This window comes from Poecilia formosa, unplaced genomic scaffold, assembly GCF_000485575.1.
Source record: "Poecilia formosa unplaced genomic scaffold, Poecilia_formosa-5.1.2 Scaffold193, whole genome shotgun sequence".
Classification (NCBI taxonomy): domain Eukaryota; kingdom Metazoa; phylum Chordata; class Actinopteri; order Cyprinodontiformes; family Poeciliidae; genus Poecilia; species Poecilia formosa.
In genome coordinates this window covers 749596-774726 of record NW_006800132.1, presented here as the reverse complement: position 1 = coordinate 774726, position 25131 = coordinate 749596, and the positions used below count along the sequence as shown (strand labels likewise).

Here is a 25131-nt window from a genome sequence, read left to right as displayed (position 1 = left end):
TCAGACGAAGAAAGAGGAACAATTAAAAGTTTTAATGACAGGAATGAATAACAGTTCTTTGGTGCTCGGGCCCCGGCAGCTGATTTGAGCTGAGATTTGATGTGAACTCTATGAACATCCCGATAACTGATTAGGGATGCTCTCCCCCCGAGGCCCCGACACTGGTGGTGGAGGTCTGGAAAGGGTGCCATCCTGGAGAACCGAAGGATGTGGGTGGAGAAGGGGAGGTGGTGGGTTGAACGCAGCTGGGAACCAGCTGACGGTTTGGGTGTGGATCCTTTTATGCAGAGCTTGATTGATGATTGGACGCGCCGGGTGAGGTCCAGCGCTGAGGTCGGAGATGAGCATGACGCCGATGGGCAAACGGAGGGGGCGGAGTCTTCCAGCTTGAATTTTCGCTATCAGCTCCATTGCAACAAATGCTGCAATGCCAGACCATCAGGTGTGAAAACACCTTAAGATGTTTGTTTCTGATTAAAAGTGACTCAACCCAAAAGACATGAGCAAATTTTAAAGAAAACAATAGGAATTCTTTAAACATACCAAAATGGTATGTCGAAAACATACACCCTTATGATTAGCAGCCTTGTGCGTGTCGCCTGGTGATCAGTGGAGATGACCACCAGCCCCATGAAACCTGCAAGGATAAGTTATCACTAAAATAGATTTTAATAATGCTTTTCTCAACAAAAAAACTGAAAAAAAATAATTAGCTTTTCTTATTGCAAGTAATAAAATTGTGCCTGCACATAACAAGCAAAACCAGCAAGTGCTTATTCATCACTTTGTTAAAAATAAAAGAGAGATCTGCGCTGGAATGTTTTCATTAAGGCTGGTGCTGACAGCTGCATTTGACCCAGACTGGCAAATACAATTTAACCGGTTTCAGCCAAGGTAAGAATGCTGAACTGAAGCATTTTGTCTTTCTAGAAAAAGTTCCTATTAGTCAGAACCAAGCACCATTAGGAGCCATTATCACTGATAACAAATACCAGGTAAGTTGCTGCCAGGATGACACGGTTTAATTAGAAATCTGAAGTGAAACCCTGCTGCATTTGGGTACCTTGTGAATAATTAAATACTTCTTCACAGTGCTCTCCTCTCCTTTTTTTTCTTTAGTTTGTGTCCAAACTTTGAGATGGTGGGGTTTAAACCAAGAGCCGACGAAATTCAGTACAATGTTGACATTCCTGAGCGCGGTTAGGTAAGATTCAGGTTTGATCCTGGAGGCGAGGTGATTGTGTGGTGGTTAGTGCTTTCGCCTTGCGGTCAGTGTCCAGCTAAGATCGTATGGGAGAATGTGAAGGTTAACTGGGGATTAAAAATTGATCAAAGAAATATTTTAACTACTTTTCAGACTCAGACGTTCTTTTCAGAACTTTTTTTCTTTTTTTTTTCTTTTTCCTCAGGTTTCATCCAGAAACTTTGATATGAACCTGGTCAAAGCAACTTTTAGCAACGTGCTAATGGAAAAACACAGAAGTGTGGTTCCAGTGGTGTAGTCTTGAGTACGTTTTTTTTTTAAAGGTTTGTTGGACACATGCACAGCAAACACATCCGTAAACCAGCTGACAAAATATCTCACCACAGGTTTGCCAGAAGCAAAATCCTCCAGCATACCACGAAGCCAAAGGGTAACATCTCAGACCAAACTGGAGCTGCCAAATCCCTCCGGCAACCGACAGCAATAAAATAATTTTTTTTTTTCTATAAATTAGTCAAGAAATTATTCAGTTCAATTCAATCCAAGTTTATTTCACCAAGGACAGAACAGTAAACAATGTTTTATGCTAAAAAAGAAAGTAACCGTCCAAAGAACGATGTGGCTAGCTTTTCTAGCTGGAATGCAAACCCAGTCCTGATGTTCTTACTGTTCACGAGGTCTTTGTCACCCAAAGAATTCATTTATATAATAAATGTTACCTGTCAAGTAAAAAAACATGATATTGCAACACAGAGATACAGTATTTACTGAAACATATTAACAAATTAACATTTATTTGTCTTGTGAGACACAAAGTTAATCACTTCCTGTATTCTTTAATCTTCCTTTATCAGTAAATTTGACCATGTTGTTAAAAATACTACATAATAAACAACTGTTTCACTCGTATAGTTACTGACTTTCATGCCTTCACGTTCAAAACTGCATTTGCCATAGAAATAAGGGTGAGGCCTGTTCAGAAACAAAGACAAAATGAATATATTAATTTCAAGGAAGCATTGTTTAGGTATTAGTCAAATTAATATGCAACATTTCACATGGTGTTTGTGCTGCTGTACTTTAGGCAGAGAAGCATTCGTTATACAATTTCATTTATTTGGCTTATTTTTGCAGTCACCACTGGTACAAATCGGGTACAGAAGCTTATTTACGATGTTAGTTACTGTTTGGAGTCATACAACATTTAAAATGCAGATGCAAAACCGACATGAATAAGAATGCTGAGGCTTCCCGATGTACTGCACGTTGTTGCATTTCCAACTGGTTATAATTCTGTCAAAATATTAACTATTTTTAGCCCTGAGAGAGAAACAAATATAAAACAAAGCAAAAATGTGTTTTCTTTATGCTACGTTGAATCGAATGAACTAATCGAACAATTGAGGCAAGGCGGAAACTTTCCGCTTTTTTCTGTTCTCCCCCCCATCCGGCTCACCTTGAGCAACATTATGTTTTGAGACGGAAAATGCCAGCATGAGTTCGCATTGATTTATTGCATAAACACAGGTTCACTGGGAGTGTGCTGCGGCCCTGCCTGCAATTTGCCTCCGTCTCGTGCCGAACAATGCCAGAAAACAAGCTAAGCTCCAGGGGCAGGGCAGGGCTGAGGAGAGGGGAGTGGGAGGTGAGTTTTCTATAGCCTTTAAAGGAAACTTGATCTGGCTGAATGTTTCCTTATTATGCTGCTAATAAAACAGAGAAAAAGCAGTGAGTGGCGCTCAGGCTCTTACTTACAGCTTATTAGCGAGATACAGCGGGGCATGACATAGCTCCACGCTGCGCGGCCTGCCATCCCCACTGCATCCAGGGACCTCGACGTACAACAATCCTGTCATCTGGAGCATATTGTACGTCTTTGCACTTTTCTTCTGCGCCGTGTGGCAAACGCCTTACTGGCTCTCTGGGGACGGAGAATGGGCAGCTTTAACTAAATGTCCTGTTCAGTGGGCCGGAGTTGCTATTTAGGAATGTAGTGTAATGTCCCCTCAGGCACTCGGTGCCTTGCCAATTAGGGGACAGAGCGAAGGTACTTGTGCAGAGCATTGCTTCAGATAGATGATGTAATCGTTTGGAAATAAGTACGTAGTGAAGTGGCTCTACCTGAGGAGCAGCGACTTTTACAATAGGTCGCTCCTGGAAGGAAGCGGCCGCGGCGGTGTTGCCAAGATAACCCGGCTCTGACCGGGTGAAGCTTCACTGTAATCACATACATCCTGATGCAGTTCTTCATATTGCATAAGAAGGAAATTTCATCTCATGTTTGAGATTTTTTTATTTTTACTTTTATCTAATTTAGCTCATTGATTGACTCAGATCAGACTTGTGAAGTCATTATTCTCACCCCTTTTTATGTTTCTTTATGTTACAAACGCGATCTTTAATGTTTTACGTGACGAACCAAACGTATGAAATTATGTTTGGGTTTAAGTAATTTTATGTAAAATCCTCTTTTGTGAGCTTCACATCACTTTATCAAATTATTCCCTCTTCAAAAGCATACATGGAGTGTTGCTTTGATTCTTTCATGCACGTTTGAAAAATCCTTTAATCTCCCATGGCAACCATTCGGGTTGGAAAACGCTTGGTGCAGCTGCAGGTTCCAAACCGAGCTTCTGCATTACAGAGCATCGCTCTCCGACGTCTCCCTGACTCAGCTCCTTCAGACTAGCCGGCAGCAATTAGCAAACATCTGGCGGAACTGCGCATCTGATATGACCTATTTCTGACGATGGACGTTTACATGTACTTGACAGAAGAATGTTGTTGTGATGACTTCCTAAAGAGTTAAAGGTGCTAATTTGCAAAGTCAAATTTCTTATAATCATGGTTTGATATGCAAAAATTTTATTACAACTTAAGGCGATATAAGTACTTGATTGTGCTATGAACTGACACTATGTGGCCGGAAAACGCATAATACCCAAATAATTTAACAAATAATGTTTCGTACCGTACCGAGCTTCAGCTGACTTGTGAAAGATAATAGCTCAAAATGTCAAGTCTCTAGATGTCCATTCCACTTCACAATAACGGAGTACACTGGAATACATCTGTATGCTGTAATCGTGTCCTAGTGCTTTGATGTCATTCATAATTATCTAAAGTGGCGAAAAATATCCAGATGGTGGCTAAAATTCAATCTCGCTACAGATTGATTTTGTTAGCGCTTTACGTTTGCTGCGCGCCCGTCGCTTCTCATCCAAAGTGAGGCCAAAATCAGATTTCCCCAGCTCCGATAGTCAAAATATAATCTCAGGAACACATGAGAGGTGATTCCACAGATGTTCTGTCTGTGGAATCATCAGGCAACAAGGAGCAGCTGATCTTTACCAACACAACGTCGAAGCCAGGACACTCTGAGACGCCCTGTTTGTCTCAGTGCTTCAAGTGGCAAGGCCACGTTTGACATAAATGCTTTGTGATTTGAAATGTAAGCCAGGAAAAGTAAAACTAAACATTCGTATTTTCGCTTTAGTTTTGTGTTGTTTTTTTTTCTCCCAAAGATTTTCATTGCTTGCTGGAGATTTGACTTGTAATATGCGGTTATATTCAATAAATTAGAACATGCGTCCCAGTGAGTCCCGTTTGTCGGATTTAAAGTACCTTTTGAAAATAGCAACCTTTAAACACGCCTTTCATTTATCCCATGATTCTGTTTTAAAAAATAGTTTTTCAATTGGTTTTCATTAATTTAGCAGAAAATCATAATCATCAGAAATAAAGGCTGTCAAACATTTAACTGTGTGTTTCACTTAGAGATAAAATTCCTAAAAAATAAATCGGCTTTTCAGTTAATATTCTAATTTATTGGGTGGGTTTGCCTTAAGAAATGCTTACATGTGGTTGGAGACCACGAGGACGACGATTAGATTTTGTCGTTCAATCGACAAAATCTAATCGTCGTCCTCCACTTGTTTTTAGTTTTACAAAAACAGGACTTCATCTGAATCTCTGTATTTATGACACAGATTTAAAGCAACAGATATTCCTCTGCAGCGACAGGCGATCCATCCCAGCTCTGGCTCACACAAACAGGACCGGGGAACTTGTTTTAAATCATATATAAATTCTGCGGGCGAGCGCGGACCGAAATCCTTTATCTGTCCACTTACGGTCTTTAATTTCACAATTCCATCTGAACAGTGGGAAGGCTGTGGACGGATCAATGTGTGCAATTAGACACACACAGCCTTGCAATTAGCAGTTGTGCTAATGTGCTTTAATGGATTTTCTGATTTGGTTGGAGGAAAGCAATACTGTACAGCTAAATCTCTCACCGTCCGCCCTCAGTCAGCGGCTCTCTGATAATGCAGCTAGGTCAGAGTAAAGCGCAAAGTAGTATCGCTTTATTCAGAAAAAAGAAAAAAAAAAAAAGGCTTGAAAATCTGTTTTGCATTTTATTGCGAGACCTCGAATTGGTTTTCATTTTTAAATAAAACGTGGAAATTCTTCAAATTATGTCGACCCAATGGGTCGTCCATCTGCCTGCCGTTAAAAGTGACAATGGCACACTTGTGTCCACTAACCCTGCCAGGATGTGATTTTCTCCGGAATACAAAAGACACAACGGGGACGAATACAGTACAAGCTGGTGCAATTGTTCAACACATCCTTCTGAGCGGGGACAGATGTGATCTGACCCGTCAATAGGATTTCATTTGAAGCAACACAGTTGATCAGTCGGCCATCGCAGAGGATCACCGACCTCTTGAAGGGAAAGACTCTTGTAACGAACGAAGGGGTGGCTTTCCGAAACATTTCAGCTCATGTTTGTACAATATAATACAGAATTTCCTTTTAAGCTATGAACTGGTAAATATCTACAGCAAGAGTTCAGAAATCAATATCTGGTGGAGTAACCATGAGGTTTTCAATGGGATTCAGTGCAGTAGTTTCCAGAGCTGTATAAAAATGCAGCTGTACATTGACGTTTAAAAACATTTATTTCATTCCACCATTTTGTTTTTTGGTTCTGGTGCCTGTTTGGGTATCAAACAGATCCCCAATCAAATCAAAAATAACTTCCCAGCAACCTTCTGTTGCTTGACTCATAAAACCTTTAAGTTATTTTATGTGATTGGTTGTCGAAGCAGGTTCCCTCATGGCAGACGTTAGCAGCAGGGATGAAATGTGATCCACTAAGTGGCGCCATTTTGCACGTGACGAGTCGCATTCGAAACAACCTCGACACCAAAAGGCGTCGTGGTTTTTGTTTCCTGTAATGCCTCTTGTGGAATGTTTTGTGTTTAAACTACGTTTTGCTCTTTGAGTGGTTGTGCATTCAGGAAAATATTTTTAGGAGTTCAAATTTTTCATGAAGTCAACAATTTTGGTTTGATTTTTTTTTGTTTTGTTTTGAAAGCAGTGGAACAAAAAAAAAGTTATTAGTCTAGAAAGATATACTGTCACATCCAATTAGAGCAAGACATGAATTCATTTTAGCTTTTTTTTTTTTTTTTACATTTTCTTTACGGTTGTCAAGGTGAACGTGTTAACACATGCAGTTACCTATTCATATTTTGACCTGAAAGCCTCCCTGCTGCAGAGGTTCAAATCAGCGCGTTACACGGTCTTGTACTGCGGTCAACAATGCAGAGTCGCAAACGTGAGTTTCTTTGCCGCATGCCTTTCCTTCTTTAGATTACTATCAAGAAAAAGTCCACTAGTGCCAAAAAGATCATTAAAAAAACCCCAACAAAACAAAATACTGTGATGGATGTTTGGATGAAACCAGTGTTAGCCTGCTCACTGCAGCGGTGAATTGTCTTTCCACTGAAGCCCAACCAGCTTGTAAGTTAACGTTTCTAAATTACGTGTGAAACAAAACGACTTCTTTTGATCCTTCTTGAATACGAAAACCTGGAGAACTGAGATGTTTGGTTTGAGACAACAAAACCTTTTTTTTGTGTCTATTTACATTTCAAGCATACAAAGTTAAGCACATTGATAAATCACAGCGCCAGAGTGCAATTAGTTAATGTTACCAAATGTTTTCGTCATCGATCGACGGCTCTAGTTTTCATCTTAGCAACGTCGTGTCCTTAAAAGTTCACCGGTGCTCATTTGCTTTTTTCCGTCTGGTTTCCCACTCAGAAGAAGGTATCTAAAAAAAAAAAATAGACAGCAGCTACCTTTCATAATATGCGGCATAATGGCTTTAATGGCGTGGTGTAAAAGGTTGTTTGTGTGAGCTTCCTCTTTCAAGAAAACTGAGGATTGATTTGGGATAAATAAAGCTTTATCCGCCACCGCCGCTGACCTGTACTGTATTATCCGCACTGTTTGTGTCTGTGTGTGTCTGCAGCTGTCTGTTCAGATTAACCCTCCTCTGTCAGGCTCTGACTAACAGGTTTTCCCCTCCTCACTCTCGTCTGGTGAAGATGCACAGCGCCCTAACGGAAAGCGAACACTGCCGTCTGTCCCCTGAAGAAGGATTGATTTTTTTTTTCTTTTCTTTGCAGCCCCCAAGGTCAGCCTCGAAGAACAAACGGGGAGGATCTTATCACCTCAGAAGAACAGGCCCTCCTCTCGAGTCTATTTATCGAAAGGGAAAATAAACACAAATGAAGTTGAGAGCGCTCACTCTCTGACTTGGTGTCACCTTAGGAGAGAGATAAATAAATAAGCACTCAAACAGCACGGAGATTTGAACGAGAGAAAATCGCTCAACGTGTCACGATATCGCATGTCTTCTACATTTTGCCACTCCTGACATTCGCAAATGTCAGTGTTTTCAAATTGCCCTGTGTTTATCTGCTTGTTTTTGGGGGTAAATACGGCTTATAATTTCCAGATTCAGCATGTTGTCATTTCTAAGAATGCTAATCCAGATATATGGACAGCCCTAGCTGTAAGAAAAAAAAAAAAAAAGAAACAAAGCAGGAATTAATCTGTAGGTTATGCAGGATGTTTTCCTGCAGTTGTGAAACGTCCTTTTTTTTTTTAACATCCACATGCAATTCTGAACAAATGACCAAACTACGATTCTCTTTGGCTAAAAGGATCGATACTGTGTCTGGGGGGAAAAAGTCTTTCTGCATATTAGCAGCTTTTTGCCCTTTGCCACGTGTTGCGTGCTTACTGCGTATCACAAGAGAATTATACGGCTTTCAGGGAAAATTACAGCAGGTGAGATTAAATTTTTGTTGGATTTTTAATGGTCTGTGATCAAATTGGAGACGATCAGCAACACTCGTCCTGATTTAGCATCGACAGAAACAAAGGTGTCAAGAACCTCTGCTGAGAAACTGTACGAAAACAACTTTGAAGTATTTTAGAATTGAATAGGAATATTAATATAACTCTGTGAGATTAAGGATCTGGTCCAATTCACCGGCGAAACTGGGAACTGTTTGCCTTGACAGACGCTTCTGAGTTCTCAGTTTTCTTAAAACTGAGAACTCAGTTTTAAGGTTCTCCGTTTTCTTAAAAATTAAAGCCAAAAAAAAAAAAGACAGAAAAAACTATCACATTGGACTTACCTCAACTTGAACTAAAGCTCTATAGTCTTCCTCTAGGAACTTTATTTCCAAGTGAAATAGAAATTTGACCTTTTTCTTTCATTTTACAATCATTTTTTTCTCAGTAACTGAGGTAAAAATCCTTCTTTTATATTATATGACACATTTGTGTGTGTGTGTGTGTGTGTGTGTGCGTGTGTGTGTGTGTCAGTTGGACTCCACATTAACACTTCAGCAATTACCTGTTTTTGCTTGGCAATAACATTGACGATGACCATTATTCTGTTAGGTTCCCTTTTTGAAGAGAATTAGAGAAATACACGAACTTTTGAAGAATTTTCTTATTTCCCGAGGTACTTCTGTGGATGTTTTGAAACATTCGCTAACTTTCATAGTCATCGTCTAAACAACTAAACACCAATAATCCATAAAACGGCGTTCGAATGCCGTATTTTCTCCTTGGAGACGTTTTCCAACATTTACAAGCTCCACCAATCAGTAGCTCCGTATAGATTAGCGATACGGTTTGCTTTCAACACCCATAAAGTCAAACCCTCACCATTTCAATACGATCCACTCGTATAGCTTTTATTTAGAAAGTGCTCAAGTGTTCTTCCCAAAATGTCAAGCCATGCCTCCAAAGACTGACAGATCAATCTTTTTCTTTTTCCAACGTTTTTTTTTTTTTTTCTTTTTCTCTTTTGTCTCCAGGACGTTGCAAAGTCTTACTTTCAAGCTTTTTTTGAAACTCTGAAGAGCTTGGATTTCTGCTCAGAGTTTTTAATAGAATGAGCACAGACTCTCCTCCTCAAATAACCGACATTATAAAAAAAAGAGAAAAAAAAAAGACAATATCACCAGTTTGCAAACTGCGTAATGCGTCTGTCAGGGAGTCAGCATTATGACCCCATGCTGCAGCCATAATTCCTGTCATGTACAGGTTGTACTTAGTAATTTAATCTAATTGCAGGCTAATGTAACAGATACTTGTGAAGCATAGGGGAAGGGAATGAGTAGGGGAACAGGGGGTGGGGGGGGTAATTAATGAGCTGATTACCGGGAGTCTGAAATGACAGGTCAAGATCCTGATTGGTCGAAGCGGTCAAACGGAAGAACGGTGGGTCTGAGATGTTTTCAGGACCAAATCAAAGGAAACTCCTGGAGCTGAAAATTTTCCCTCCACCCATTGTTAAAACCTTTCCACTGATAAGCACTGGTACACACACACACACACAGACACCTACACACACATGCATACACACACACACACACACACACACCGTTGTCCGTGCAGGAAGATGTCAAAGCGTGAAACAAGATAACACACCCTTGGAGGAAGCGTCCAAATGGATCGGCGCGTGAAACCCAGTTTTTGCTCGAGATCAGCTCAGCTCGCTGAGAGAAATCGGGGGACGAATAAGGAGTTGAATAAAAAATGTGTGTTATGACAAACCGGCATTTACAGATGCGGGCTCTGTGTCTGGCAGAGAGATATCAAAGTAGCACAATATTGATCCCCGGGAACAGGGATCAATATGAAGCCATTGCTCCTTAGTATTTGTTTCTCAGCCGCCCGCCTTCCTCTAAAATGGGTGATCATGGCTTCTAAAGTGATGGTTGAGGCCGGATACGCTCCTGCGTGTGGATGTCTTCTACACTCTGTGTACATGGCATGTACACAGATCAGGTCCAGTGTGTGAGACGGCGTCATGGTGAGCGTGTTTGTTGCAGCTCCCGTAAGGCCGTCCACGCTGACCGCTGACGGTGCAAACCTCCAACAGTTTTAGCTTCTCACCCTAATTTACATGCATGCAACTTCATTCAATTCAGTTCAAAAGTATTTTATTGAGCCCAAAGGGAAATTTAAATGTTGTAAATCATATTGCTTTGAAATTCTTTAGCGTTATTGTAGATGGTGGTGGCTGTGGGTGGGCAGGTAGGATCTCTTGTAGCAGTCTGTATTGCAGCGACTTTGAAGAAGCCTCTGACTGAAGACTGCATTTTCCTATGACAGTCTTATGAATGTCACTAGCGCTTAACATTAGATTATTTTTCTTCTTTTGCTTTTTTTCTTCTCTTTCTTTCCTGTGGTTTGTTATTTTGTTTGTATTTCCTTTTAATTCACGTAAAGCACTTTGAATTGCCTTGTTGCTGAAAATGTGCTGTATAAATAAAATTACCTTACAGTCATTTGCAAAAGTGTCTTTGAATTGTTTCCTATTTTGTCACAACCGCCGAATTTTGTATATGTTTGTATTTTAATATGAGGATATTTGTAAAGTGGGAGGAAAAAGGACGCATGCTTGAAAACACCAGACTGCATCTATGAAGCGTTTTGTTGTCTGATTTTCTGATGATCAGGTTTATTAACACAGAGATTGAATAAAACACATTTCACTCTAGGAATCATTGTCTTCTGACAGTTGAGATGGGTTTTTATTTTGGGGTATTTAAATCAAGGAACTCTTTTCAGATTTTTATAAGTAAAAACATTTGAGAACTTTCTATCATTTTCCTTCTGTTATGCGATTTATTCACAGTTTGTGCTTTATTACAAATTCCCAATGAAGAACTTTGAAATTGGTTGGTGTACTTTAAAAAATATGAGAGAAACGTATGGCTATGACTATACCCATACAATGTTATGCAACAACATTGTTTATTATTGTCTGCAAGAGCTTCCAGAATATTTTCTTTCATATCTTTTCATTTGGTCTGTTTTGCTTATAACACTGAACAGTCGTACACATAAAAGGAGGACGTAGCTCATGTTGTTTCTCATGACCTGTGTGGTTTGTTCTCATGCAGATGCGACCAAACCATGTTATCTGGTTCACCTGCAGAAAGCAGCACATTTCTCTGACTGTAGATACTCACACACACACACACACACACACACACACACACACACAGCGCGCGCATGCATCTGAGGAATAAAAGAAAGCCGTGGCCGGCGTCTCCTTGGGAGGCGGGTGTTGGCTGCGTGTCTGGACCTGGCAGCGCTCCGGCCAAAAAGCCTGAGAGGAAGAGAGGAAAATCAACAGATGCTTGTCTGTTTGTTCTGCAACACCTGCAAACCCCCTCCTGCCAGCTGCCTCGGTCTGTGTTTAGCGTTGGACTTATCCATCCTATTGTATATTTACACTTTGCCTTTGCCTCGTTGTCCGTGTCCCGCCGAACGGGGCCAGCTTTGATATTTGGCTCTCTCTCTCTCTTTTTTTTTTTTTTTTTTAAAGATTACACCGCGTATTATTGTGTGTCTGATTAGCCAGGAAAATTGCATCCAACAGCGAGAAAGCGAGCGCTAAGAATGCAGAGTCGGTGTTTGCCACGACGAGCTTGGTCTCTTTCCCCGGATGTTTGCCTCTCTTTGATTACTCAAGCTGAAACCATATTGGCCATTTCTCTGTTTTATAGTGTGGAATAATGAAATCCATATTGTGGATTCAAGTGCATGAAAGTACAAACGCCCAGCTATCCCCAAGTCATAACACACAGGTATTTACAACGGTTTGTGAAAGTTTTCACATCCCGTGAACTTGATTTACATGTTTTTTTTTGTTTTGTTTTTTTGTCTCATCACAGCCACCTCTGGCTGTATTTTTGCAAGATAAATACAAAAATTGTGATAGCACAATGCTATCACTAGTGTGTCCTAGCAGCACCGAAAACTCTTCAACACCGGCAAACGAAGAGCATAAACCCACAAAATGAAATGGGTCGTACCACCTCTGATCAAAGAAAAATCATTTTGGTAGTTTGAAAAAGTTACTATTATAAGTGGATTATCAAGATACAACAGAAAATGCCTTTATAGTAAAAACTAGTACAGGTTTAAATTTATTAGACACTGGCTTCTGTTAGCATTTCTGGATAAATGTCGCTAGTCATTCATGGGTTTCAGTGCTGGAACGTCTTTCAAATTAAACCAGTTTTTTCATAGATTTGAACTCAAACGACTAATGACATTTTTTTTTTCGTCAATGATTTCCTTTTACTTCATAGAATCCACCGTATCTTCCAAATGCTGTAGGTCTCTAGTGTTAGAGGAACCAAGGTAGTCCCACAGCATCGCTGAGCCACTACCATGCTTCCTTGTAGGCATGTTTGTTTTCTTCTTCACCTGCTGAGCTACAGGACACTATAGCTTCAATTTTGATTCATAATTTCACTGCAGCTGTATTGTGAGATTGAATCACGTTCAGGTGAACACTGTTTACAAATTATGTGGCTTTCAAATGCAGCTGTTTTGTTGTTGATTTCATCTAGTAATGTCAAAGTAACGTGAAGCGAGCTAAATACAAACACATACCACTCTCTCCAGATTTGTATTTATGAAAAAAAGGAAAACCACAGATCCTCGTTTTCCTTCAGCTTCTTATGCATGCAGGATTTTGCGCAGGTTTATTGCATAAAATCTCAGTAAAACACGTTGAAGTGTGTGTAGTGTCGGTATATTCCTTCAAGGCGCTGTGCGTAACTTTCTGTTTGTCCTACATTTCAATGACATTCTCTTTGTCATGTGGTTAACTGGGCAGAGTGGAAAGGCACAAACCAGCCGGCATCTTCCACCTCCTCTCAACACCAGTGCTTCCTTTGTTCTGTTTTCCCTCTTCATGAAATTGGATACAGTTCCTTCTCGTTTGTCCTGCGTCTGTGTTTTTTTTTTTTTTTTTGTGCCAAAGATCTCTGAATCGGAGTGGAGAGAGTCCCACGGGGGCTGAGCCAAGCCACAAGCAGCTGTGCTCTGCCCGCCGCGCCGTTGGGGAAGGTTCTGAAATGATAATGAGCACTTTGTGTTCTGCAGTTACAGGACGGACATTGAAGATGTGCCATGAACATCTTTTCAGATATACGAGTGGACTGAGATACGGGTAAGCTCCGAAAAGCAGCGACGTAGGATGCCGAATCAACATTCTGATACTGATTTTGTACTCTGTATTTGTTGTTGTTTTTTTCTTTTTAAATACATAATAATTTAAAATACAGAGCAACTGTTGCACACAGTCAGATACTGATAAAAAATTTTGTTTTTTCTAATATAAAATATGCTTAGAGTTTTAAAAAAATGACCATGAAGTAGGAGTTGGTGAATTAAAATAAGCAAAAAATAAACAAAACCAAAGCAGGAAACCATAAATTTGTTAACAATATTTAGTAACTTTATCTTATTTGAATTTACGGGCTCTGGAGTCTAAAACGTCTCGATGTCTAAAACTTAAAATAACAAGTAAATGTTAGCAGATTTTGCACCTATACCAATCAAATTTTATATAATTCCACCAGCAAAATAAGAGATGAGTGTTGCTTCTCTGATTTACATTACATTCAATCATTTAATGTAATTTTTACTCAAATGAAAATCTTACATCTGCCCATACCTAGTTGAATGGTGTTACTTAATCTTTTTTTTGTTGTCTTGTTTTGTTTTACTAGAACAAAAATAATAATAATAAAAAAATAAATTCACAGATTCGCTTTATTATTAATTTTCATCCTAAGAGGACATACCACACAGAAATAAAATGTGTATAGAAATATATTTATTTTCTACCTTGGGTATCAGATGACATTCGGCTGTTAATGAAAAAGAGAGACTATGCCCTAAAATCTTATCTGAAAAATAAAAGGACCACAAATTGGCTGCTTTTTAAAAGTTTGAGGAACAGAGTAGTTAAAGAAATGTACACATTTAAAGCTAAATATTACATAAATGTTTTGTCAGAACCAGGAGGGAATGGTAAGACGATCTGGAAACAAACAGTTTACTGAATCCCAATGCACGTACTAATTACAAATATGAACTTGCAGTAGCATAAAAAATTTTTACTTGTTTTTGTTCTTTAGCAACATTTTTTAAGGTTTTTTTTTTTTTCTTCGTTTAAGACTTGGCATCAAAGTTCCTACTTTCCTAATTTTATAAACTATAATATTCTAAAATGGATTTGTAAGTGTTTAAATGGATATGCACCTACACCATTAAGCGATTGCATACAGAGACTGCAGGGCAATAGCAGATCTACTACAGCAGCTTTAGATGGAAATTGTAAGATCCCCATTCGAAGAACCGCTTTGGCTCATAGTGTTCTGTCCATGAGAGGATCTGCAGTTTGGAACTCATTTCCTGTTCATTTAAAGTCCGTAACCAGTTTTAATACGTTCAAAAAACTAACAAAACGCTGGTTATGTCAAAAACAGAACTGTATCCATTTTTGATGTTTTATGTTTCACTGTTTGTTTGTAGATGTTAACATTATGTTGTGCTATTTTAAATGATTATCACTTCAATTTTTAAGAGGTACTGTTTAGGGACAAGTGCTGCAAATTAGCTGTTGCTATTGCACTATGACACAAACATGGGACTGCTGTTCTGCACAGTTTGTCTATGTCAGTGGTGCCAAAGGTCGGTCCTCCAGGGCCGGCATCCTGCATGTTTTAGTTCTCTCCCTGCTGGGAGTAGCAACCTTTCCAGCAGGTCATTGTTCTTCTTAGACCTTGTAATGAGCCATCATTGGATCCAGGTGCGTTAAACCAGGGAGAGAACTAAACATCCAGGATGCCGGTGTTCTGTCTTTGTCGATGTGTGTCTGTCCCTATCAAATAAACTTAACAATAATAATAATAATGTTATTTATTTTATATGGTTTTTTTAGTCTTTAAAATAGAAGAATTAAGAAAACTAAGAATGCATAATTTTTGTTTTCAGTATTTAAATTTTCAGGTAGGAACTCTAGTACGCCACCTAAACGCAACGAGACTCCCGTTTGCTTGTGGTAATTGTAGTCCATTTTGCATCGAGTCGCCCTCATCCTTCTCAATAAAAGAACTACAAGTCCCAGATTCGACAACGCGGAAACGCCACAACAAAGTAGTAGCAACACACTACGGTAGACGGAGGATGTCTTATGCTGGAAAGAAGAGAAAACTAGATAAAACCCGACAGGACCGGGTTTACTTTGACAGCTATTCTGATGTGACGGTACATGAAGAGATGATAGCAGACTACGTCCGGACCAACACCTACCGGACGGCTATTTTAAAGAACAGTGAGTTGATAAGGGGTAAAGTGGTGCTGGATGTCGGGGCAGGAACCGGCGTTTTAAGCATCTTCTGCGCTCAAGCTGGCGCTAAGAAAGTGTACGCCGTGGAGGCCTGCTCCATAGCCGAGCAGGCGGTGGAAATAGTGAAGCAGAACAACGTAGAGGACGTAGTGGAAGTCATAAGGGGTACGGTGGAGACGGTAGAGCTGCCGGAGAAGGTGGAGGTGATAGTGAGCGAGTGGATGGGCTACGCACTGCTGCACGAGTCCATGCTCAACTCGGTGCTGTACGCTCGGGACAGGTGGCTGAAGGCCGGCGGACTCATCCTGCCGAGCCGAGCGGAGCTCTACATCACCCCCATCAGCGACCCGGTGGTGGAGGACCGCCTGTACTTCTGGTACACCGTCAAAGAGCAGTACGGCGTCGACATGTCCTGCATGTCCAACTTCGCTCGGAGGTGTATTAAGAACTCGGACATAATCGTGAGCAACGTGGCCATGGAGGACGTGCTCTCCCACCCGGCCCGCTTCGCCGAGCTCGACCTGCATTCGGTGACGGTGGAGGAGCTGCGGACGGTGAAGGGCCGCTTCACGTGCGAGTCGTTCGGCTCGGCTGCGGTGAACGCTTTCTGTGTCTACTTCACGGTGACTTTTCCCTGCCCGGAAAAACCGCACTCGCTCGTTCTGTCCACGTCTCCGTTCTACCCGGAGACCCACTGGAAGCAGGCGGTCCTGTACCTGGACTCCCCCGTGGAGGTGGTGCAGGACACGCCGTTTAGCGGAGAGGTTAGCATGTTTCCCTCCGAGGACAGCTCCAGACACATATGTATCCATGTGGACTACACTATAGGCGAGCAAAAAGAACAGTCCAAGACTTTTTCCATACCTGATTGGACCGCCGAGCCTCAGCCATAGTGGGGTTTTAGCATGAACTCACTTCCTTCCCCAAACTACTTTTGATTTGTCATATTTACAGTTCTACTCACTGGATTGATAAAGTGGTGAAAGTATGACTGCAACGAACCTGATACAAACCATTAACATTCAATGTTACATATGCTAAAAATCTGTCAATTTCTGATATTTACTCATTTCTTATGGCTGAAGTACCAAAATATATATACACTAAATTTTATGCAGTTGCTACAATTTGATTAAATCAGCAGTACAGGTTTTATTCAAACATTGAAGCTTATTTTAACCCAATAAAATGTTGAATAAAGTGATACCTGCCTAATCTTTGTGTGTAAATTTAACCTTTCAAAGTGGGTTTTTATGAACCTTAAGGATTTTCTATATATTTATGTTGTGTGTCCATCTACAACAGGAGGCTGTTTTCCTCCATTTGCCATTTTGTTCCCAATTTTGTACAGTTTTGAGAAGGAACAGTCTGCAGTGAGTTCATCTGAGTTCAGACCCGCCTTTAGGATGTTTCAGAGTCAGTTGCCTATAAAAAGCAACCATTTACTCTGTTTACTGTGAAGAAATGGGGGTATTTAAAAACGGAGCACCAAAAGTTTTCAGGCCCCTTCAATTTTTTCCAGATTTCATCTGCTTTCCTAGAAAATCACTCAACTCGGTGGTGGTGGAGGCAAAAATTCACTCCATGTAGGCAAGGACGCAGTCTGACAGACTTCCAGCTGTAATTGCAGTAAAATCTATTTTTTATAGAGTATTGTTTCAGTGGGGCTGAAGTAAAAAATATACAGAACTGTTTAAGGAGATGGATTCATAAAATGGGTCGGAAGATTTGCAGTTAAGTCACGATCGATTTCACTCAATGGTTGTTCCATCCAGAACAGAGCTGGTACATGTTATTTCTCGCTAATACAAGGTTGACATCTTGTAAAAATGAAGCTCCACAGACTCGGCCAGAGATCACCAACCTTTACGAAGCAGACTGCCAATTTTGCACTTGAACCTACTGACGGAAATTTGTCCAGAGCCAAAAACTGAAAGGGAAAAATCTGAATTTGAATTATTTAATATGCAACCTTTCTTTGCAAGATCTAAAATCTAATGATTTTATCCAAGGTTTTAGGTTTGAGAAATAAGAAAACTCTTCTACTGCATGAAAAGAAACTGCACACATTTGAATAGCATAGGGCCATTTCCATTACAAAGAAAAGCTTGCTGACAAAATAAGACCTTGCTTGTAATGTTGGTCTCATCGTAATTATTTTAGCTTTTGTTCAGACATGAACGTATCGTTTAATGGCTGCAGTCCTCTGATCTACACAATGCATTATAGAATGAAGTTCTCAGTCACTTATAAAATAAGAAAAGGCAAAAAAATCAGTTTCACTTGTAAGAAAATCACTAAATCAAATTCTCAGGTTTAACTTGAATGTTGTGAACGCATTTCAACAGGTTAGACAGACTGTCAATCCTTTACTTTGAAACTCTTGTTTGAAACGCCAACCGTATCGATCATCCAGGTGGAATAACTGATCATTTTAGACGATTCTAGTCGTTTTGAGTTGTTTGTCCTGTCTATGTTCATAGGAAAACAGTATGCAGGAAATGTTATTTTGAGTTCATAATAATTTGTGTCTAAATGAGTATTTCATCCTAGTACAATCACGTTTTCATTCAGACATACAATTACGTCTTTTTTCCCCCCAAAATAACTTCAAACAAATAAAATCCCACCGACGTCCTGAGATTGTAACCGTGAAACGTCTGGACATGAATCTCATCTTACCTTCTGCTGGGAAAAAAGTGATCATAACTGTAATGTTGGATCAAACAGTGTTCAGCTATTTCTGTAGGTGCATTATTATTTTGTTCTTTTGCAATATTGTGTTACTCGCAGGTCGAAGGAAGGACAACATGTTGTAACTGTAGCAGACAGCATGAACGCTGACTTAAAGCCAGGTTGCACTTTTTTTTTTTTAATGGCTTCTATCACCTTTAAAAACTTCTGGAAACATAAAATCAACTCTGTGACTAAAGGTCAGAAACAGATTTGGTGTTAGAAACATCCTACTCTTGTTTTTTGTTGTTTTTTCCCCAACTTCAAAATTAGCAAATTAATATCTTAAAGCAGTCATGATCTGAAGTCCACTTTTTTTATTTCACTGTGAGCAAATCCATTATTTATCTATTGGGGTGGGAAAAAAATTGCAAGCTCAATTTTGGTATTACCACTTGATGATAATTTCACGAAGTGGAAGCATACATACAGTAAAGAGAACTGGTCCAAGTACTAAACCCTGTGGTGCTCCACAAGTAACGCCCGGAGCGTGAATATTTATCATTTGCCTAAGCAGTCTGGAATCTGTTGGATACATGCGACATAAACCAGCCAAGTTCTGTTCCTTTGATCCCTACAGCATGTCTGAACCATTCTAAGATAATTGTGTGACCAATTATCAAACTTTGACAGTTTGATACAGACATAATTCTCTTATCTGAGGCAATGAGAATGTCTTGGGTGACTTTCATAGCCTCTGTGCTGTGATGGCTCTGATATCTGACAGAAGCTCTTCAATCATCTTTAAATGCTCACATAAACCAGTAGCTGCTATTTAAAAAAAAAAAAAGACTGATAAAGGAAGCTTAGACATGGGGTCAACAATGTTTTTTTTGTTTGGTTTTTCAATGTAGAGCCAGCAGGAGATTCATTTTTTCTTGGCACTTTGGCATTGCTTGTACCTATTTGCGCATTTTTAAAAATGTTGGGGAAAGAGGCTCTGACCTATAGTTGAACTATGGCTTGCAGGTAATAAATGATTGTCTCTTGAGGCATTTTGTGAGGGTTATCAAAAGTACTTTTGAAAGCAATCCTGTTCTTCTATAACCAAAGAAAGACCTCCACATTCTCTGGTTTGTTCCCAGTGTTGGCTGGACGTGACCAGAAAACCCCGTTGACAATAATCCTTTTTTCACAGCCATGGATGTTGGGAGGTATTTAACTGCCAACAATCCAGGATCTCAAGACAGTCATGGGGATGTGCACGTCTTTGCTTTTTGCAGCACATGTTCTGTTGGCATCTTTCAGTAGTGACCATCAGATAGGTGGATTTGGAAATCCATCTGAACATGGGCATGATTTTGACTGTTGTGAAGGAGAAGCTGAGCCACATGGTGACGTTCTCATTGTCTGTTTATTCTGTGGTTCATGACCAAAATAAAAAAAAATAACCAGATGCTAGATTCATGTCGCCGCAATGTGCTTTCACTGTAAGCCCGCTGCTCTCGCACATCGGAAAGTGTCAGCTGAACTGGTTCATCTGATCAGGATGGACCCCCCCTGGGAGCCAGGGACAGACGTAGGACGTTACGGAGGGGCCACGCATTCCTTCTGGCCTGGGAGTACCTTGAAATTCTCTGAAATGAGCTGAACCGTGTCACTGGGAAGAGAGATCGCAAGGTTTCCCACCTGGAATAAGAGGATGGATGGATGAAACCCACTGCTATTCTAATTCAACATCATCTGGTTTCAGAAACAAGACTTTTCCCTTAAGACTTTGTTCTGAAGTTAGAAAGGCACGTGAGTCCTTTTGTGTAAGTCTTTGTTCCAGACAGATTCTTTAACTTTCCACTGAAATAAAGTTATTTAGTTGCAATCTGCCTATTGTATACCTGCACTGACTTAATATCTTTGCAAGGGCGGGGGAAAAAAAAGACCATCAGGCAGGACAAAGGAAGGTGGCCAGAGAATGGAAATGTCAACCACAGAGCAGGCAGCCGCTGACAAGTGGACAATCCCACTCTCGCATGCATGGCCACTCTCCGCTGGTAGATTCTAAACTAATTGTGATCCATTCCTGCCTCAAATAATTTGGAAACCATTAGAAAGAAGTGTTGGTACTTGAAATGGGATTATTTGTGTTGTATCACACAGCAATTTAAGGGCCAATCGATAGGCTGTGTGCTTAATCTAACTGATTTCAACAGCCATTGTTCACTGGTCAGCCGGAGAACAAGACGGGGGCATCTAAAGAGGAAGAAGTGCAACAAATAATGCTCTCTTTGGATTTTTTTCTGTTTACCTTCTTTCTTAAAAGATTGAGAAACAATTATTTGGCTATAAATGACCCTCATGTCATTTTTTTTAAATACATATATCAGTGCATTTTTATTGGAAAATTATAATTTAACACCCATAATAGGGGTATTTTTTTAATTTACATTTTTCAACAAGTGATAGTCTTTTCTCTGCTCATAATTCTCTGTTTGGAGCATATGAGGTATGATACCAAGACTGGAGATCTAATGTTGGTTCCCTAAATGAAGCATGTTTTCCCTGAATGTCTTTTAAATCTTTCCTTTGTTCTAAGCTTACTGGTGGATTCTTCCGCTTATTCTGATGTATGAAAAAGTTGGATGCGCACAATACCTATAATATGTTAGGACACTTCAAAAATTGCCTACACATACGACACGCAAGTATGATGTTTTAATATGAGGGATGTTAATGCATTTTACATTCAGTCAATCCAATCCAATGTGACTCTAATGTGTGTAAAATACAAAGTTTGGTTTAACAGTAAATGACCCATTTGTACTTCCAGCGGCTTTTCAGTTACGTTCAACATATTGTGAACATATTTCTACACTCTTCAGAGGTACACAACTGTAGGCTTTAAAAAAAAAATTAAAGACAGTCAGATGGTTTATAATTTGTTGCCACCATTAACTCTGTGTATTCTTCTATTAAAACAAATTGAGGAAGATTGCGCCTTGTTCTGCTGGGAATTTCTCCCAGTTTAAGGAGAGAGGTTCCTCTCCACTGTCCCCACATGCTTGCCCAGAATTTTGAAGATGACTGCAAATGGAGGTGGAGTTTCCACTGATTGCATCAACACAACTTTTCACAAATTGGGTATACATGTAAATTTTTATTTTTATTTTTTATTTTTTTTATGGTACCGTGTTATTTGGAGAAATTGCATGCTTTTACTTGGAATGTAATAGAATGAACTGATTTGAATTTGATTCGGATTGACCTGAATTCTGTATAGTTTGCCTTTTAAATTTTTTAGAACATTTTTTCCCCTAACGCCTGTTGGGTATAAATAACCTTGGCCAAGTGTAGTCTTACAGGGATTTTTAAATCTTAAACAAAAGCTGTGAAAAATAAAATAAATAAATAAATAAATAAATAAATAAATAAAGCATTTCTCGCTCTCATTTATAAATCAATTCCCACTGAAAGCTGACTAGACTCTTGTTGCGAACAGTGTCTAATCATGGCCCCTCATTCATCCTTGCAAGCTAATAACGCCACAAATTAGGCAACGGGATTCAGTTCCCACCGTCATTTACAGTAACCAATATTTCTGTCAGCATTTCCTGCGAGGACAAATTAGCGATATGTTATTGACAAAAGCTAATCTGGCCGAGCGGCAGACCACACTGTTCGTCATCATTATCGTTAGCAACAAGAACTGACCCCCTCTGGCCCACTCCTCGTCCCCTCAAAATAACTCCAGACCGGCGCACTGTTTGTCCCCCGCCTATTTATTCCTGGAGAGAGTAACAGGAGCGTACACTTATTCAAATGAGAAACAGAACCGGTATTTATTCTAGCCCTGAGCTGAAAAGCTCGGCTGAGGAAGCCGCTGCCTATCAGAAAAGCATCCAGCTGAAAGCACCGAGGCGTGACTCCGATGGACGGACACACACACACACACACACACATGCACTGACGCAGCACACAACAAGGATGGATTTGGTTGGCGCCTGTTAAGAAAGTAAATCCCAAATCGCACAACGCGGCACGTAAATCTGAACGGGATGGCCCCGATTCCCAATCAGCCCGAGGCAGCGAAGTACAAATCCACCAAACTGTGCGCCCTGCGTTCCCCCCTCCCCACTAATCCATTTTCAATCATGCACTTTTTGGATTATACCTTCATGTAATTCTAATCAGGTATTGTTTTATAACTTAATATTGTATTTTTCAATTTGGGGTGAGGTGGGTTACGGGATCAGGGGCGTGGCGCAGGATTGGATGAGCGGCGGCCCGTCTGGAAGCGGCAGATTGGGAGCTGCGTGTCGGCGGGAAGCTGAAAGGAGCCCGATAAACCGCTTTGACTGGGAGTCCAAGCAGAGCAGGTGCAGAAAGGTGGTAAGAATGACCTGATTCAGTCTCTGTGAGGCGATCTGCCTTTCACTGCGAAACGTCCGACTCACACAAAACAGCATCTTCTACCGACTGTCTCACCTTCAGCTGAGGGTTTGAATCTGAAACGTTATTTGCCGTTTTCCTAATCTGCAAAGTCAAACTCTTCTTCTCAACTAACCTTTCACCTCTGCCCACATTTTGGACGCACAGAACCTTTTCACCGTTGCTCAAAATGTGGTAGATATTTAATCATTTTTTGTAATTATGGGCTAAACTGAGATCAGACACTACGTCCAATGATCTATTTTTAAAAATTCAAATCTTCCTTCAACCTCCAGCAATAAATGTAATTATAAATTAGATTGGAACAAGTCATTATAGCAGTTACAAAGTCAAATCTGTGAATCAGTTTCTCTTATTTCATTACACCGACACACACACACACAAAAAAAAACCCTGAATATGGTATCACTGTCTTTCATAAACTCTGGTTAGGAGAACAAGAGGCAGCCTTTTAAACCTTTTCACACATTGTATTCAGCTTGAGGCATTCAAATAAGTTCGATTAGATTAAGGCATTAAAATGGACTCATTTACATTTGGCCACACCTGAAACACTTTGCTTTGTTTGGCACGATTGGAAAGTCAATAGAAAACAGCCAAGATGTCAGAATTGTGGAGCTGTGCAAGTCTGGTTCATCCTTGGGAACAATTTCAAAAATACTGAAGGCGTCACATTTATTTGTTGGAACGAATATGCAGACAAGATGAGGATGCCCAACCATTATAATGCTCAAGAAGGAGATGGGTTCTGTGTCCCAGAGATGAGAGTATTTTAGTTCAAAGTGTGGACGTAGACCCCCGAAAACAAAAAAAACAGAGACATTGTGAAGATGCTGCTGAAGCTGGTAAGACTGTGTCGTTATCCACAGTGTCCTGAAACGCCGCTCAGCACGGAGGAATCCATTTCTCCAAAAGAAACATGAAAAGCCAATTACAGTTTGCAAATGAACCCAGGGAAATCGAACTTCATTTCTGGAGACATGTCCTCATGTTTGACAAAACTAAAGTGGAACTGTTTGACCATGATGACCATCGTTACATTTAGAGGAAAAATGGGGGCGCTTGTACCATCCCAACTGTTTAGCATGGCAGTGGCAGCATCTTGTTGTGGTGCCGTTTTGCTGAAAGTAGATGACATCATGAGGAAAGAAGGTAAAGCAGAAATACTGAAGCAACATCTAAAGTCATCAGCCAGGAAGTTAAAACTTGATTGGTCTTCCAAATGGACAATAACCCTCAGCATTGCAGCCAAAGTGGCTTAAGGACAATAAAGTTCATGTTTTGTCAACCCTGTAGAGACGTTGATGGGCAGATCTGGCAAAAAGGTGTGTGAGTGAGGCAGCCTACAAACCTGACTGAGTTCCTCCAGTTCAGTCAGGAGGATCGAACCAGAACAAGCAACTGTGGACCAAAAGGAAAACAGCTGGAAAGGAAAAAATAAATGAAGACAACAGAGGACGACATTTTACTGCATTCTCAAGTAAAAGTGTATGTAATTTATCTGGCAGAAATTGTAATTCCCATCTAGTTGCTGAATAAAATTTTGTCCAGAAAAGAAGAAATGTCTTTCACTAAAGTGAAAGACATTTCACTTTAGTGAAATTTACCAGTCAAATTTCACTGGTAAATTTGAAAGATGCACAACAGAGAAACGATACATTTCTCTATTGATAGTCTGGTAGTTCTACGGCGATTTCCCCCATTTCTCTACACATTGTTGTGAATGTCTTCTTTTTTTTAAAAGACCTGTGGGATTTTTTATTTTTTTTTAAGAATTACTCCAACCTCTTCTTTCTCTTCCGCTTCACCGACTAACAAACACTTTCTTCTTCTGGATAAAACCAACATTACCCTCCATTGAACAAAAAAAAAAAAAAAAAAAAAGAATCCAATATTTCCACTCTTGGGTTCCGGCTGACAGAGTTCTGAAAAAGAAAAAAGAAGAAAAGAAAAGCATCTTAGACCATCTATCTTCTAATAACCATTATAATATGACAAAGAAAAATTAAGAAAAGGAAGTATATTACACAAGGGAGGGAGCGGGATCCTGGAAGACAGAAGCCTGATCGCGGGTCTCTCAATCTTAGAGCCATCGAACAAACTCACTGATGGATTTCTAGGCTCATCCTTCGCCGGTTCATGAATAGAAATCCTTCCCCTCATTCAGACATTCTCATTGGCGACCTCCAGCACATCTCATGTAACACCATCCCTCCCTCGTGTGTTAATACACCCTTACTAATTCGTGTTTCGCTACTTCAGCCTGACG

General features: G+C 40.1%; 1 protein-coding gene across 1 annotated transcript; it reads left to right on the top strand.

Annotated features, from left to right (window-relative positions):
- The first annotated feature begins 15518 nt into the window (after window positions 1-15518).
- On the top strand, window positions 15519-16959 carry prmt6 (protein arginine methyltransferase 6). The gene has a single exon (XM_007566592.2). It carries the CDS (start codon window positions 15584-15586, stop codon window positions 16637-16639), a length of 1056 nt encoding a protein of 351 aa, XP_007566654.1. The 5' UTR covers window positions 15519-15583; the 3' UTR covers window positions 16640-16959.
- The last annotated feature ends 8172 nt before the right edge of the window (window positions 16960-25131 follow it).